Genomic DNA, 14,616 nt, shown 5'->3' on the forward strand with positions numbered 1-14,616 from the left:
AATTACAGGAAATGACATCATTGATGTCAAACATTAGATATTCTGCAAAAAGTGACAATTATTTTTTTTTGGTCAAATTTGCAAATCTGCATAATTGAAGGAAAATAGTATTTATTACTAACAGTGAGTGAAATTTCATTCTGAAAATAATACAAATATGTTTTTTGTGTGAAAATATGATGTTATAACACATTCTTTATTATTTAAATAGACAGAATTATATACATTATTAAGACTTATATTATCATGTTTTTATAGAATACATTGAAAAATCTAAAAGGGACATTATTCAATTAACTCTCATAACAACTGTTAGGAAAAGGAAGTGAGTTCTTTCCCTTTCATTTTATTCAAAACCAAAAGAGGAAGTAAAAATAGCAAAATTTCCACCTAGCTGGTCAAAAGGAAAGAAACAGTTAATCTTGATTCTTTCTACGAAATACTGTTTAATACAACATTCAAAGTAAGTTTAAAACTTTATTCTAAATACACAGTTTCTCATTTATATAGAATAAATTATGTAAGAAAGTAGTTCAGGCAATATTTTAGACAATGTGTTTAATTTTTGTGTCTCCCTTTTATCAATCTCAAAAAAAAAATTGTTTAAATAGATTATGTTTTTTAATTAAATAGAAATATATATAATTATGCTTTACATTATCATATATTTTTTACAATATATTGTGGTGTTATATAAAACTAAATTTCCACATATCTGGTCAAATGACAAGAAATATTTTCTCTTGATTATTTTCAAGAAACTTAAATCCAGAATTCAAATTAAATTTAAAACATTATATTATGTTGTAGTTTCTCATTTGTATTAAATGAATTATGTAAAAAAGTGTAACATGAATATTTAAATGGGTGTTAAATTTTAGTGTCTCTCTTATATCAAAATTCTGATAACAAATATTTACATTTGTATAATAGACAAGAAAATACCACTATCAAATAGAGAAAAATATGCAATATTTTGATCAATTGATAACTCCCCCAAATTATTTGTTTTATGTTCATAATGTCCAGATTCAGTCTCTCCTGTTCTATTTTAGGACACAAAGGACAAATAAATTACAAGTAGAAGTATGTGATAACATTAATAAGACTGCTGACTTAAACAATTTTCTCTTTTACTAATATATTACAGAATGTTTCAAGAACCTGACTACAGAGAAAACTTATCATTGATGTTATCAGAGGTTTTACATGACATTGGTGTCAATGAAAGAACTGTGATGAGAAGTAGAAGAGGAGTCATGCTGATGGAGACTATGAATAATATCACTAGCAGGTTAACTGATGTAAATGACACTGTCTATTGTCTAGGGAGTCAAAGTGAAGGTACAACTACTATAGGACTTGATTCAGACATTGATTTGCTAGCCTGTTATCATAAATTCAATATAATACAAGACTGGTCAGAGTGGGAACCTGACAAGTTAAATTACCTCATGATACAGGATGAGAACACTACTCCCGGGTATTGTTTCTTACAACTACTCAGACTTGATGAACCTCTTCCTGCAACTGTCATTCCTAATGAACATTATATTACTGATAGAAGAGGAAGAATATTGTATAAAAACACAATGATAAATGATTTACTTGAGGGTGCTGATCAGCAGCATGGACCATCTATTGCTGAACTAAGACAACCTGGATTATGTGATATGGACAGAGTACTTGCTTTACCATGTAAATCATGGCCTCAATCAGCATCAGGTTGGTTACATAGACAGGGTATTGGCAGATGGCCAACACATGAGATGAGAAGATATGCAGCCAGTACTAGGTGTTTAGTTGTTCCAACTGGAAGTAAGGTCAGTGAATATCCTGAACTGGAATGGAGAATATCTACATCATTGACAGAAAGATGTATAATGTTTAATCTAAATATAACACAAATAAGGTGCTATGTACTATTGAAAATGATTCTTAAGTCCTTTCTTAATCCTCAAAATGAAATCAACATTTCAAGTTTCATGTGCAAAACAGTTTTATTACATTGTATAGAAAACACAGAGTCACGAATATGGAAAGATATCAATTTATTTACATGTTTAACATACTGCTTATTGGAATTACACAGTTGTGTACAGAATGACTGTTGTTCACATTTCATTATACCGGAAAATAATGTGATGGCAGGGCAATTTACAGCTGAGACAAAACACGAACTTTCAAAAAATATTTGTGATTTTATACAGAATGATAGACAACGGTTACTAAGTATTGATATTGATGATCTTGGTCATAGACTTCAAGTTAAACTGAACAGAGTACCACATGGAGTTTACTATTTTCCTTCTTCTCTTGAAATAAATGAAACTGTTTTGACATGGAGATATATCAACATTGCAAACAACATAAGTATACAACATAAGCATGTTTTAAGACATTTTCACAATGAAAACATTAGAACAATGAAGCAACATATAGTAAAATTGATGACCTTCAGTGATAATGGTAATAGATTTGAACAAGTTGCATTCAATTTTCTAGCACCTTTTCTTTTTACCACATACGGATCTACCCTAGCATCATCCAGCATTGGTGAAAATAATCAAGTGTCACCTCAAGCATTGGTCTGGCTATCAGCTGGTTTAAACGCAGATATCTCATCTAGCAGACTTAAACTGGCTTCAGTGTTCTACAGTACAGGAGATATGGAGAAAGCTGAACTAATTCTTAGACACACAGAGCAACAATATTATTCTTATCCTGTTTTACCTATCTGTCGCTGCTATGTCATGCCTTTAACAGTAACAGCAGAATTCAAGAGGATATGTAGTGAACAAAGTGAGAACTGTATCAAACATAATACAGCATTTTGTGTCAGATTTATACAGGGAGAGATCAACTGTGTTCCTCATGAACTACAATATGAAATGTTCAGATCTACACAAGATGACATGATACACAGAGATGAGTATAATGACTGTTGGATGGACTGGGCTGTAGTTGATTCCCTACCTTTCTTATACTTCCTACAATACAAGATCTATCGTCATCTACAAAGACATCAAGATCAACAACAAGCACTTTGTAAACTTATAACAACCATAGAAACAGATGAAAACCTACAACATAAAGAAACAGCTCTGAACATTTTAGGACAATGTATGGAACAAGAAAACAGACCTCAACAAGCATTAAAATGCTACATGCTTTCTCTTCGACAAAGGGCAAGGAACAATGCAGCAAATTTCCATATATGTAAGCTCGTTTCTGGCTTAATGGTTAGCCAATAAAATGTGACCAAAAAAAGATAGTATAAAGACTATATATTTCAATGATATCAAAAGGCTAAAATGACAAAATATAGGCCTGCCATTACACTTTTGATTGCATATTATTTTGAAACACAATTAAACATGTTTAATTGAAAGAATGATTCCAACTTCATTGACTTTGAATATCTGAAGTTAGGAGCCTCTTGTGTAGAGGACCAGTTTTGCTTGTGAAAATGTATTTTAAATTTTGGTTTATAAGGTGAAGTTTTTTTTCCAAGCTTTTTAGCTCACCTGTCACAAAGTGACAGGGTGAGCTTTTGTGATCGCTTTTCGTCTGTCGTCCGTCTGTCCGTCGTTTACTTTAAATGACATCTCCTCATTAACCACTCAGCCAATTTCATCCAAACTTCACAGGAATGTTCCTTTGGTGGTCACCTTTGAAAATTGTTCAAATAATTTAATTCCATGCAGAACTCTGGTTGCCATAGCAACCAAAAGAAAAAACTTAGAATATCTTCTTCTAAAAAACCCAAAGAGCTAGAGCTTAGATTTTTGGCATGAAACATCTTCTGGTGAGTGTCTACCAAGTTTGTTCAAATAAAAGCCCTGGGATCAAAATTGGCCCCGCCCCAGGGGGTCATTGATTTTCCCTATATGCATATAGTAAAAATTTTAAAAATCTTCTTTTAAAGAACAAAAAGAGCTAGAGCTAAGATATTTAGCATGAAACATCTTCAAATGGGTGTCTACCAAGTTTGTTCAAATAAAAGCCCTGGGGTCAAAATTGGCCCCGCCCCAGGGGGTCATTGATTTTCCCTATATGCATATAGTAAAAACTTAAAAATCTTCTTTTAATAGTAGTTACAGAGAAGTAGCGAGAAAAAGATTATTCTCTATATGCATAATCAAGGGCCATATCTCATGTTGCAGGGTCAGACTGGAACAAGGCTATGGTATGCGCATTTCCTCTTTATATATCTGGTTCCCTTAAAGTTTTGTTGAATTCCAGCCAGTAGTTGCAAAAAATAAACTGGAAACAAAATTCAGACAGACAGGTAGAGGGATGGAAGGACGAAAGGACAGACGGACAACGCCAAAACAATATCCCCCTCCCTAATCCATTGGGGGGCCCTATATCACTCAACTGATTTCTAGAAAAAGTCAGTACTCTTAAATGCTAATGTAGTTCATTAGGTGGGATCAATTTGGATCAAAAGGGCATGACTTAATCAATTTTTATAGGTGTTCACTAGGCAATGCTAGTATAATAGAAGATTTTTTTGTTGTTTTTACTATATACATGTAAGGAAAATCAATGACTCCCCCCTCCTCCTCCCACCCCCGGCGGGGCCAATTTTTACCAAAGGGCTATAAATTTGAACAAACATAGGAAAGATCTACTTTGAGCTGAACAAACTTGGTAAACACCCACTAGAAGATGTTTTATGCTAAATAGCTAAACTTTAGCATTTTGTTTTTTTGTTTTAGAAGATTTTTGATTTTTTTTTCTTTTTGTCATGCAACCAGACTTCTGCATGGAATTCAATTCTTTGAACAACTTTTAAAGGTGATCTCCCAAGGAACATTCCTGTGAAGTTTAGATGAAACTGGCTTAGAGATGTTGTTTAAAGTAAAAGATTACCGACATAATTATAATGGTCGTACACAAAATTTCAATCACAAAAGCACACCTTGTCACTTTGTGACAAGTGAGCTAAAAACAAGAGAATTTCATAAATTTGACCTTGACAGTCATAATATACAACATGTTTGTTTGCGAGCAAGTCTGCTTTTGTCCAAGTACATTGTATAAATCAAACCCATACATAAATAACAAAATTATGAAAACATACAAAGAAGGTGGTTTAAACATGGTTGATATTTATAGTTATATACATAGTTTAAAGATAAAATGGTTTAAAAGATATGTTAGTAATAGCAAAAGTAAATGTTATAAGCTAGTAAACACATTGTTTAATATTGATAAAAAATTTAACACTGGAAAGATGTATTGTAATTTGATTATTAGTAAAATAACAAATTCTTTCTGGATTGATGTTTTCAAAGCTTGATAAACTTTGTATAGATAATATAGAGCAAGTATTACATATGCCACTTTTTTACAATAGCAGGAAATAGATATATTTATATTCAGACATTATATAATAAAGGAATCAGATTTGTAAAAGATATTTATTATAAATGAACAGGATAACTTTGTAGATTTGATATATTTAGAACAGGTCAAAGGTAAACCTGTGAACTTTTTACAGTATCATAGTTTAAAACAGGCAATAAAAATGTACATGCAAAAGTTAAATATTTTTATAAGTAACAATTTGCTTAATGTTCAATATCCTATAATAAATTGTTATGTTAAACCTATTTTAACTATGAATAACAATAAGAAATATGTTTATGAAATTATAGCTAAAAATTCAGACATACCTACAAGTCAAGAAAGGTGGAACACATGTTTTAAAGATAATAACATTAATTGGCAGTTAATATATAGTTATGTTTTCAAATGTTCTAAAGATTCATATTATAATTCAGTGGTTCCAAACAAGAATTATTCATAGAACTTTAGCTACAAACTCACTTTTGTTTAAAATGAAAATTGTTGACAATAAAATGTGTACTTTTTGTAAATGCTGTGAAGAAGAAACACTTTTACATTTATTTTGGGAATATCAGAAAATTCACCTTAGAGAAAACTTACATAATTTTGATGATCTTCTTTGTTGTAAATCATTCATATTAGGTACAGAAACTAAAGATTTTAAATATGACATATTGTTAAGATATATTTATTTGTCTAAGGGAAAAAACTTTTTACCTACATGTATTTGTTTTAAAAATAGTTTGAAATTAGCATGGAATATCTATAGAAATACAAATTTGACAGATGATGAAAATAATAGATGGTCAATTATAAGATCCTTAATTGCTTAAACTACACTTAATATGTGAAACAAAAAAACAGATTGTTTAATTGTTTAATAATAAGTAGTAGTTTTTTTATTGGTAAAATATTTTTATGAAAATAGATGGGTTTATTGTATGTCTGTTGTTTATATTTATATACAAAGTATATACTGTAGATGTATTTGACAATATTTACATTAATATAATTATTTTGCAACATATATATTGTATATAAATAATGTAAGGTACGATGGAGGATGACCCTGACCCCCTCATACCTATTTTTGGGTAAATAATTGGGGTTACTCAGATGGGGCCTCAAAAAAAAAATTATGACAATTTAACCAAAAGTCAATAATTTGACCTTGATAGTCAAAGTCATTTAAAGATCAAGTTCTAACTTTTTAGAAAGTCTCCTCCAAAAGGTTATTTTGTCAAGGTATGAAGATTATCCATTTATTAATTACCAAGTTACAGTCAATTATAACAAAAATCAATGAAAATTCAATAATTTGACCTTCAAGATCAAGGTCATTTGTAAGTGAAGGTCAAAGCCTATCTGATCATCTTGAAGGTCTATCCTCAAAGATTGTTGTGTTCAAATTTGAAGACAGTTCATTAAACAAGAGCCACCGCCGGGCGGGGGCAACACACAACATATTTACTTTTTAGTATTGTGACAGGGTGAGCTTTTGTGATCGCTTTTCGTCTGGCCTCCGTCCGTCGTTCGTCTGTAAACTTTTACTTTAAATCACATCTCCGCATAAACCTCTATGTCAATTTCATCCAAACTTCACAGGAATGTTCCTTTGGTGGTCATTCAAAGAATTTAATTCCATAATGAACTCTGGTTGCCATAGCAACCGAAAGAAAAAACTTTAAATATTTCCTTTAAAAAAAACCAAAGAGCTAGAGCTTAGATATTTGGCATGAAACATCTTCTAGTGAGTGTCCACCAAGTTTGTTCAAATAAAAGCCCTGGGATCAAAATTGGCCCCGCCCCAGGGGGTCATTGATTTTCCCTATATGCATATAGTAAAAACTTAAAAAATCTTCTTTTAAAAAAAACAAAAAAAGAGAAAGAGCTAAGATATTTAGTATGAAACATGTTCTAATGGGTGTCTACAAAGTTTGTTCAAATAAAAGCCCTGAGGTCGAAATTTGCCCCGCCCCGGGGGTCATTGATTTTCCTTATATGTGTATGGCAAAAACTTAAAAATCTTCTTTGAAAAAACCCAAATAGCTAGAGATTAGATATTAAGCATGAAACATCTTCTAGTAAGTGTCTACAAAGTTTGTTTAAATAAAAGCCCTGGGGTCAAAACTGGCCACGCCCCAGAAGTGTCATTGTTTTTTAACTACTAGTTTATGTGACCCCACTAATGGTCTTACCTTACAATAGAATCGCCCTCTTCATCAATGCACTTTGCCCACCTGTGCTCCAACTTGTTTAATCCTTCAAAATAGAACTCTCTATTTTGGTCCTCAAAGAACTCATTGACAACCTCCATGACAGCTTCATTTCTTCCAAAAGGCCTACAACGATGCTTGTTTTTCAGTTTCAGAAACAGGTAAAATATGGGGGATGAGAAAGAATTTTCAAAACCGCAGTCAGTTGCAGCAGCCATCCCAACTTGGGATGTGTGAGCTGGCCCATTGTCGTGCAGGAGCAGAACGCCTTGAGTCAGTTTGCCCCTCCTATTACTTGCGATTTCTTGAGGCAGACGTCTCAATTCGTCTTCATAGTATGTACAGTTTATGGTACGACCTTGCTCAAGATAGTCAATCACGATTATCCCCAGACTTCTAGCAACATTTCTGAGCACTATGAAGCAGCCATAGGGGTGATGAGATCTGTATACTGGTTTGCAAAACAACAACTGCCAACATCTAAACATAAATCGCTGTTGCAGTTGCAAAAATCATAGGGGTGTAATTTTGTTGATGATAATTATACAGGTGAATAAATTGACAAAAACAACTTTTTATGCCCCCGCCATGTAATGGCCGGGGCATATAGTGTTACCCTGTTCCGTCCTTCCGTCCTTCCGTCATTCCGTCCTTCCGTCATTCCGTCCTTCCGTCATTCCGTCATTCTGTCATTCCGTCATCATCAGTTTCCGTTCATTATCTCCCCAACGGTACAACACATTCAACTTAAATTTGACATATGGATATGTCATGAGAAAATACAGGTCAAGTTCGAATTTGGTCATGGTTCAATGATTTTTGGCAGAGTTATGCCCCTTTTACTTTGAAAATAATATGAAATTTTCAGTTTCCGTTCATTATCTCCCAAACGGTACAACACATTCAACTCAAATTTGACATATGGATATGTCATGAGAAAATACAGGTCAAGTTCGAATTTGGTCATGGTTCGATGATTTTTGGCAGAGTTATGCCCCTTTTACTTTGAAAATAATATGAAATTTTCAGTTTCCATTCATTATCTCCCCAACGGTACAACACATTCAACTCAAATTTGACATATGGATATGTCATGAGAAAATACAGGTCAAGTTCGAATTTGGTCATGGTTCGATGATTTTTGGCAGAGTTATGCCCCTTTTACTTTGAAAATAATATGAAATTTTCAGTTTCTGTCATTATCTCCCCAACGGTACAACACATTCAACTCAAATTTGACATGTGGATATGTCATGAGAAAATACAGGTCAAGTTCGAATTTGGTCATGGTTCGATGATTTTTGACAGAGTTATGCCCCTTTTACTTTGAAAATAATGTGAAATTTTCAGTTTACGTTCATTATCTCCCAAACGGTACAACACATTCAACTCAAATTTGACATATGGATATGTCATGAGAAAATACAGGTAAAGTTCGAATTTGGTCATGGTTCGATGATTTTTGGCAGAGTTATGCCCCTTTTTCTTTGTAAATGATATGAAATTTTCAGTTTCCGTTCATTATCTCCCCAACAGTACAACACATTCAACTCAAATTTGACATATGGATATATTTTTGGAATGTCCAGGCCAATTTCGAATTTGGTCATGGTTCAATGATTTTTGGCAGAGTAATGCCCCTTTCACTTTGAAAATAATATGAAATTTACAGTTTCTGTTCATTATCTACCCAACAGTGTTACATATTCAACTCAAATTTGACATATGGATATGTCAAAGGAATGGGCAGGTCAAGTTGGAATTTGGTCATGGTTCGATGATTTTTTGGCAGAGTTATGTCCCTTTCACTTTGAAAATAATATAGATACGTCTTAGGAATAAGCAGTTTAAGTTTGAATTTGGTCATGGTTTAATGATTTTGGACAACCTTATCTTTCTTGAATATTGGAAATTTTTTGAACTTTTTGTTTCAGCACTCATACTTTTGTGGAAATGTATGTATAGCCATTATTTTGGCTACAAATATGAAATATGCTATTTTCAAAAGGTTAAGACTGAATAATTTCAGTGCCTTGAATATTGTATGAAAATGGTTTGTGTTAACACTGAAAAGTTTAAAGGGCTTTGAACTTAAAATGAAAACAATAATTTGTGCAAACAAATTTGGAACTAAATATTATAACATCTGAAATTTTGGCTGCATGCGGGGGCATCCGTGGCATGATGACACATTTCTAGTTAAAAATATAACACAAAAACAAGTATTTAACAATATTTTATTCACATATACCATAAAATTCCTAATAAATGCCCCTCTCCTAATAAAAGGCCCCCCCCGGCTTTAAAATTTTTTATGTTTGGAAAAAAACTGCCCCATGAGTTTGGGGTTTTTCTCTAATAAATCCCTAATTTTATTTTAAAACCTTCAGAAAACCATTTTTTTTTCATAAATTTAAAAAACAAAAATTTTAAATGAATTTTAAAAAAATTTAAAACATTTTAAAAGTTTTTAACCCAACCCAAAGTTACAACCCCAAATGTATTTTCAATGATTTTGGAAATTTCGGAAAAAAAGTGTTTGTTTAAAAATAGCCCCCCTTTTTGGAAAATTTTTTAGCCCCCCGGGGGGTTTAATTTGGAATTTTAAAGGGGAAGTTTTTCAAAATTTGGGACAAAAATCAAAAATTTCTTTAAAATAAAAAGAGCATACTTGTAGGGAAAAGCTCACTGTAGGGGGAGTATAGATTTAAAATTTAAAATACATCAAAAGGATAACTAACTAATTTTTTTGGTAAGAAGTAAAGTGCCTTAGAAAATAAATCTTATCAAGTGTTAATCTGTTGCTCTTTACATTTTTGTTCAATTTATTGGTATGACCTTAAGAATTTGAAATGACCCTAAAATGTAATACAGGGGGTCATAAAAGACCCTCAGAAAATCAGAGCTGGCAGAAACACTGAAATACATAACTAATAATAAAATTAAACTAGAATTGGGATCCATTAACTAAGCCAAATACAATATAGAGTATTTTCTACAATAATTGACTTAAATTCTGTATTTTTTTTATATCTCTGGCCTGATATATAAATTTATATATATTATATTGTAGGTATAATGATGTACCAGTAGCCATATGTTTAATGTTTTGTGCTGAGGGTGACAATTATCGCAGAAGCTTTAGAACTTGCTACAGACTCAACAGATGGCTGGGACTTATTTTGTTTCAGCGTAAGTTGATTATTAACAACTATTTTAATAGCAGTGTGAACAAGTGAAAGACAATAAATCTAAGGTAAATGTATCAGAGTATTTTTCAAGAATATGCATTTTACCCGTTCACTATGACCATAACAAGTATCTTGTGTATTGTAAGGGGTTTCTACTTTCATTGCTCACTTATGCCTGGAGGTGTTTGAAGATTTTCTTACATTATCAAGATGACAAGTTGCCTCATTTTACTTTACAGTACTGCATATTTGCACTTACTTTTCTCACGCGCTCATAAATAGGGAAAAAAAAAGTGTTGGAAATACAGTTGAACTCTCAATAAGTCAAAATCACTTTGCTCAAAATTCCACTTTAGTCGAAGAATTTCTAAAAGTACCATCAAATTTCCTTCTTTATTTTTTGTATTTTAACTCCGCTTAGGTGAAATTTTAGTCAAAAAGAAAATTTGTTATCATCAAATTAAAGTCTCAAATTTATCTCAATTAGTAGAAGTGTGGGAAAGAGCCAACTGATCAAAGGTGGGGGAATGTTATCATATGGTTCCACATTTCATAGAAAATTTTAAATTGCTTTGGTCATCAAATTATTATTAATATGTCATAAAAGTGGCTTTTAATCAGTTTCGGGCTTTAAAATTTGGGTTTACCAGTTAGGATAACTAAATTTAAAAGATTTTAATGAAAAATTCACTTCAAATATTAAGAAAAATTTTGTTGAAATAAACGTGTTATTGTCTTTTTATTGTAATGATTATAATTGTTCATGGGCTTATTAAAAACTTGTGCTTTAACTGAATGAATACTGACAAACTTGATTTACGGTCATTGATCAATGTTTGTGCTATGTTTTCAATTGTATACATGTTATTAAAATTTGAATATAATTTTTTGTTCCATTATAAAGGGATTTACCCATCATTTTAACAGCATTGCCCGCTATTAACTAAAACAAACACTACTTCTATGCACAATCAATCAGGCAAATGTATATACATGTGCGAATGTCAACTTAATGGCGGCAGATGCAATGTTCTCAATCCGTTTCTCGAAGTAAAATGCCCAGTCCCTTGGATTTTCTAGTTACTTTAGAGTAAACTGTATTTGCAATTAAAGCAGGCAAGCCTCCATATTCATGCTTATTTTCATGAAAATTTTGAAAATGTGTTAAAAAGTATAAGCTAGTGAAATAAAAAAAAAGAGAAGCAAATTTACACATTATGCAAATGGTATTACACCCAATTAAATTACTAAAAACAGTAAACAAAATACGCCAAAAAAAGCCCTTACTGTGTTAGTAAGCGCAGTAAGAAAATAAGTTATAAATTCTGAAAAATCTGTCATTAATAGCACATAACATGTAAATTATTACTCGAGTATTTTTTTACTTTTTCTTTAAAATCTTAGTTAATTGTTCTCAAGTTTGATTTTATTGAAATATTTTCGATCATCTGGAGGCATGCAGCTTTAAGTGTAGCAAAGAGTTTGGGAGAGCTAATGTACTCACCCAGGTGTTGACCTTGGTATCACACTAATGTTAAGTTTCTGGCACTCCAAAACTACCTTTGGAATGGTTTTTTATAAACTTTTTAACGCTTATTTGAGAGCATAATAGGTCACTGCCCAATGCAAAGTTGTAAAACTGAACAAAACTCTAACCTGGATTTTGACAGAAATATGGCCCTTTTTTGAACTTTACATTATTGGCGTCCGCGCCGAAGCGCGGCGCTCTTATGGAATGAGATCAGATTTTGTGAAAGGGCGACAGCAAACTTCTCGAGCCTTTTAGTCGGTCATAATAAAAGCCCGAAAATTCCGATCGGTATGAGGGTGCTTGAATTATTAAAATAAGAATGAAATGTCGCGATATGTTACAACAATGAATTTTCGCAATGCAAACATTTTCAAATGAAATAACCTTTTCCGTCAATAAATCGCGCTCTTCGGGTTTTGTATTTATCATTTTGTAGTACACAGTCGGTTATCATGGTATGTTATTGTTGTATCCTAGAATGATCAAGTTGATGACCTAAATATTCCAAAACCTATTTATAGATATATCTATTTATCACTGTCCTATCGGTAAATGCCGGTCTCTCCCGGTCTATTTTGACCAGGATTTACTAGTGACCGGCGAATAGTACGACAGGTTTTTATTGTCCAGTCTCTCCCGGTTTTTGGAGTAGATGTTGTGATATCGTTACAATTAGAAAAAAAACAACAATAGCATGTTTCATTTTATCTATATGAGATAAAAACAATAAATATGTACACGGATTTATATGTAATATAAATCCGTGATATGTACAATAATTGAGAAAAAGTACATTTTTTATGGGTATTAAAATGACATTATCAACTTTGAAACATTTTATTTTTAATTATTTTATTTGTTATCCGTGTTTAGTAAAGATGCCGAGGAATTATTCAAAGTTACAAATTAGATTTTATGAATTATTCAATTGATCGATAATTTAAAAAATGATAAAGAAAAATACAATGTACATGGTTTAAGAAAAAACAATATTATATATTGCAGACTTTTTCCAGTTAAGCTTTGACTTAATAATCGTCGTCAATATGACAATTGAATTCTTAAAATTTATTTTACAATTTTAATAAAAAAAGAGTAGTAAAAACTCAGTATTAAAATAGCACATAAACACAAAAAAGAATAAAAGAAACAATATTCATAAAATTTGTATTTTTTTTAAATTAAAATTAATAGATATTACAATTATTGTATAATAAAACAATTATGCTCAACATGATCAACATGGTAATATATAACCAGTGTCATATTTTTACTAACTTAAAAGTGTGAACAGAAATACCTTAAGGGGGTCTTCGCTAATAGCGATAACATAATAAGGGACAAATGTGTGGTACGTGTTGATCATGCGTTACACAATATGGATTATAAATGATTGCATACATGTATATCCGTTGCTATTAATAACCACGATCATAAAGAAATAACAAGTAATATTCTAATCTCTAGCATGCCAATCAAAGTTCATAATGAACAATGTCTTTCGTCCGCTCATTCATAAGTGGTATACATTTCTGGTAGTTTATAAGAATATCTTGTCATCATATGTGTACTAGTTCATCTTCACTTGCTGCATTTCTTGCTTGGACGCCCTTTGATGCTTTGCATCAATGCTTTTCTTGTCCAGTCTCTTGTTTTACTATCAAGCACCAAGAGTAGTCAAGCAGGCTGCCCTACCAACAGCTCGTGTTTTTATATGCCCGAAACAATTTCGGGCATATTATGTTATACCCCCTGGCGTCGTCCGTCCGTTAGCAATTTGGTCACTATATTACCTTAAAACTGAAAACAGTTTCCGGAGCATAACTTAAGTTCCATTTGGCCCACAATTTCAACTTCATAGGATGATTATCCATATTCGGTAGAAAAGACCCCTATTGATTTTGGGTCACAAGGTCAAAGGTCAGTATTACTTTTAAACTGAAAACAGTTTCAGGAGCATAACTTAAGTTCCATGTGGCCCACAGTATTCAAACTTCATAGATGATTGTCCATATTGGGTAGAAGACCCCTATTGATTTTGGGGTCACAAGGTCAAAGTCACTATGACCTCAAAAATTGAAAACAGTTTCCGGAGCATAACGTTTAAGTTCCATTTGGCTTGACAGTGTTGAAACTTCATAGGATGATTGTCCATATTGGGTAGAAGAACCCTATTGATTTTTGGGGTCACAAGGTCAAAGGTCAAGGTCATTATTACTTTTAAACTGAAAACAGTTTTTCTGGAGCATATCTTAAGTTCCATGTTGCCAACAGTATTTAAAAACTTCACAGGATGATTGTCCATATTGGGTAGAAGACC

General features: G+C 32.1%; 1 protein-coding gene across 1 annotated transcript; it reads left to right on the forward strand.

Moving 5' to 3' along the window:
• Window positions 1–138: 138 nt before the first annotated feature.
• On the forward strand, window positions 139–6,252 carry LOC132756967 (uncharacterized). Its single transcript, XM_060748110.1, has 2 exons — window positions 139–463; window positions 1,151–6,252. The coding sequence occupies exon 2, from the start codon at window positions 1,152–1,154 to the stop codon at window positions 3,252–3,254; it is 2,103 nt and encodes a 700-aa protein (XP_060604093.1). The 5' UTR covers window positions 139–463; window position 1,151; the 3' UTR covers window positions 3,255–6,252.
• The last annotated feature ends 8,364 nt before the right edge of the window (window positions 6,253–14,616 follow it).

Source organism: Ruditapes philippinarum, unplaced genomic scaffold (genome assembly GCF_026571515.1).
Source record: "Ruditapes philippinarum isolate M1 unplaced genomic scaffold, ASM2657151v2 ctg7002_1_1_1_1, whole genome shotgun sequence".
In the NCBI taxonomy this organism is placed as follows: domain Eukaryota; kingdom Metazoa; phylum Mollusca; class Bivalvia; order Venerida; family Veneridae; genus Ruditapes; species Ruditapes philippinarum.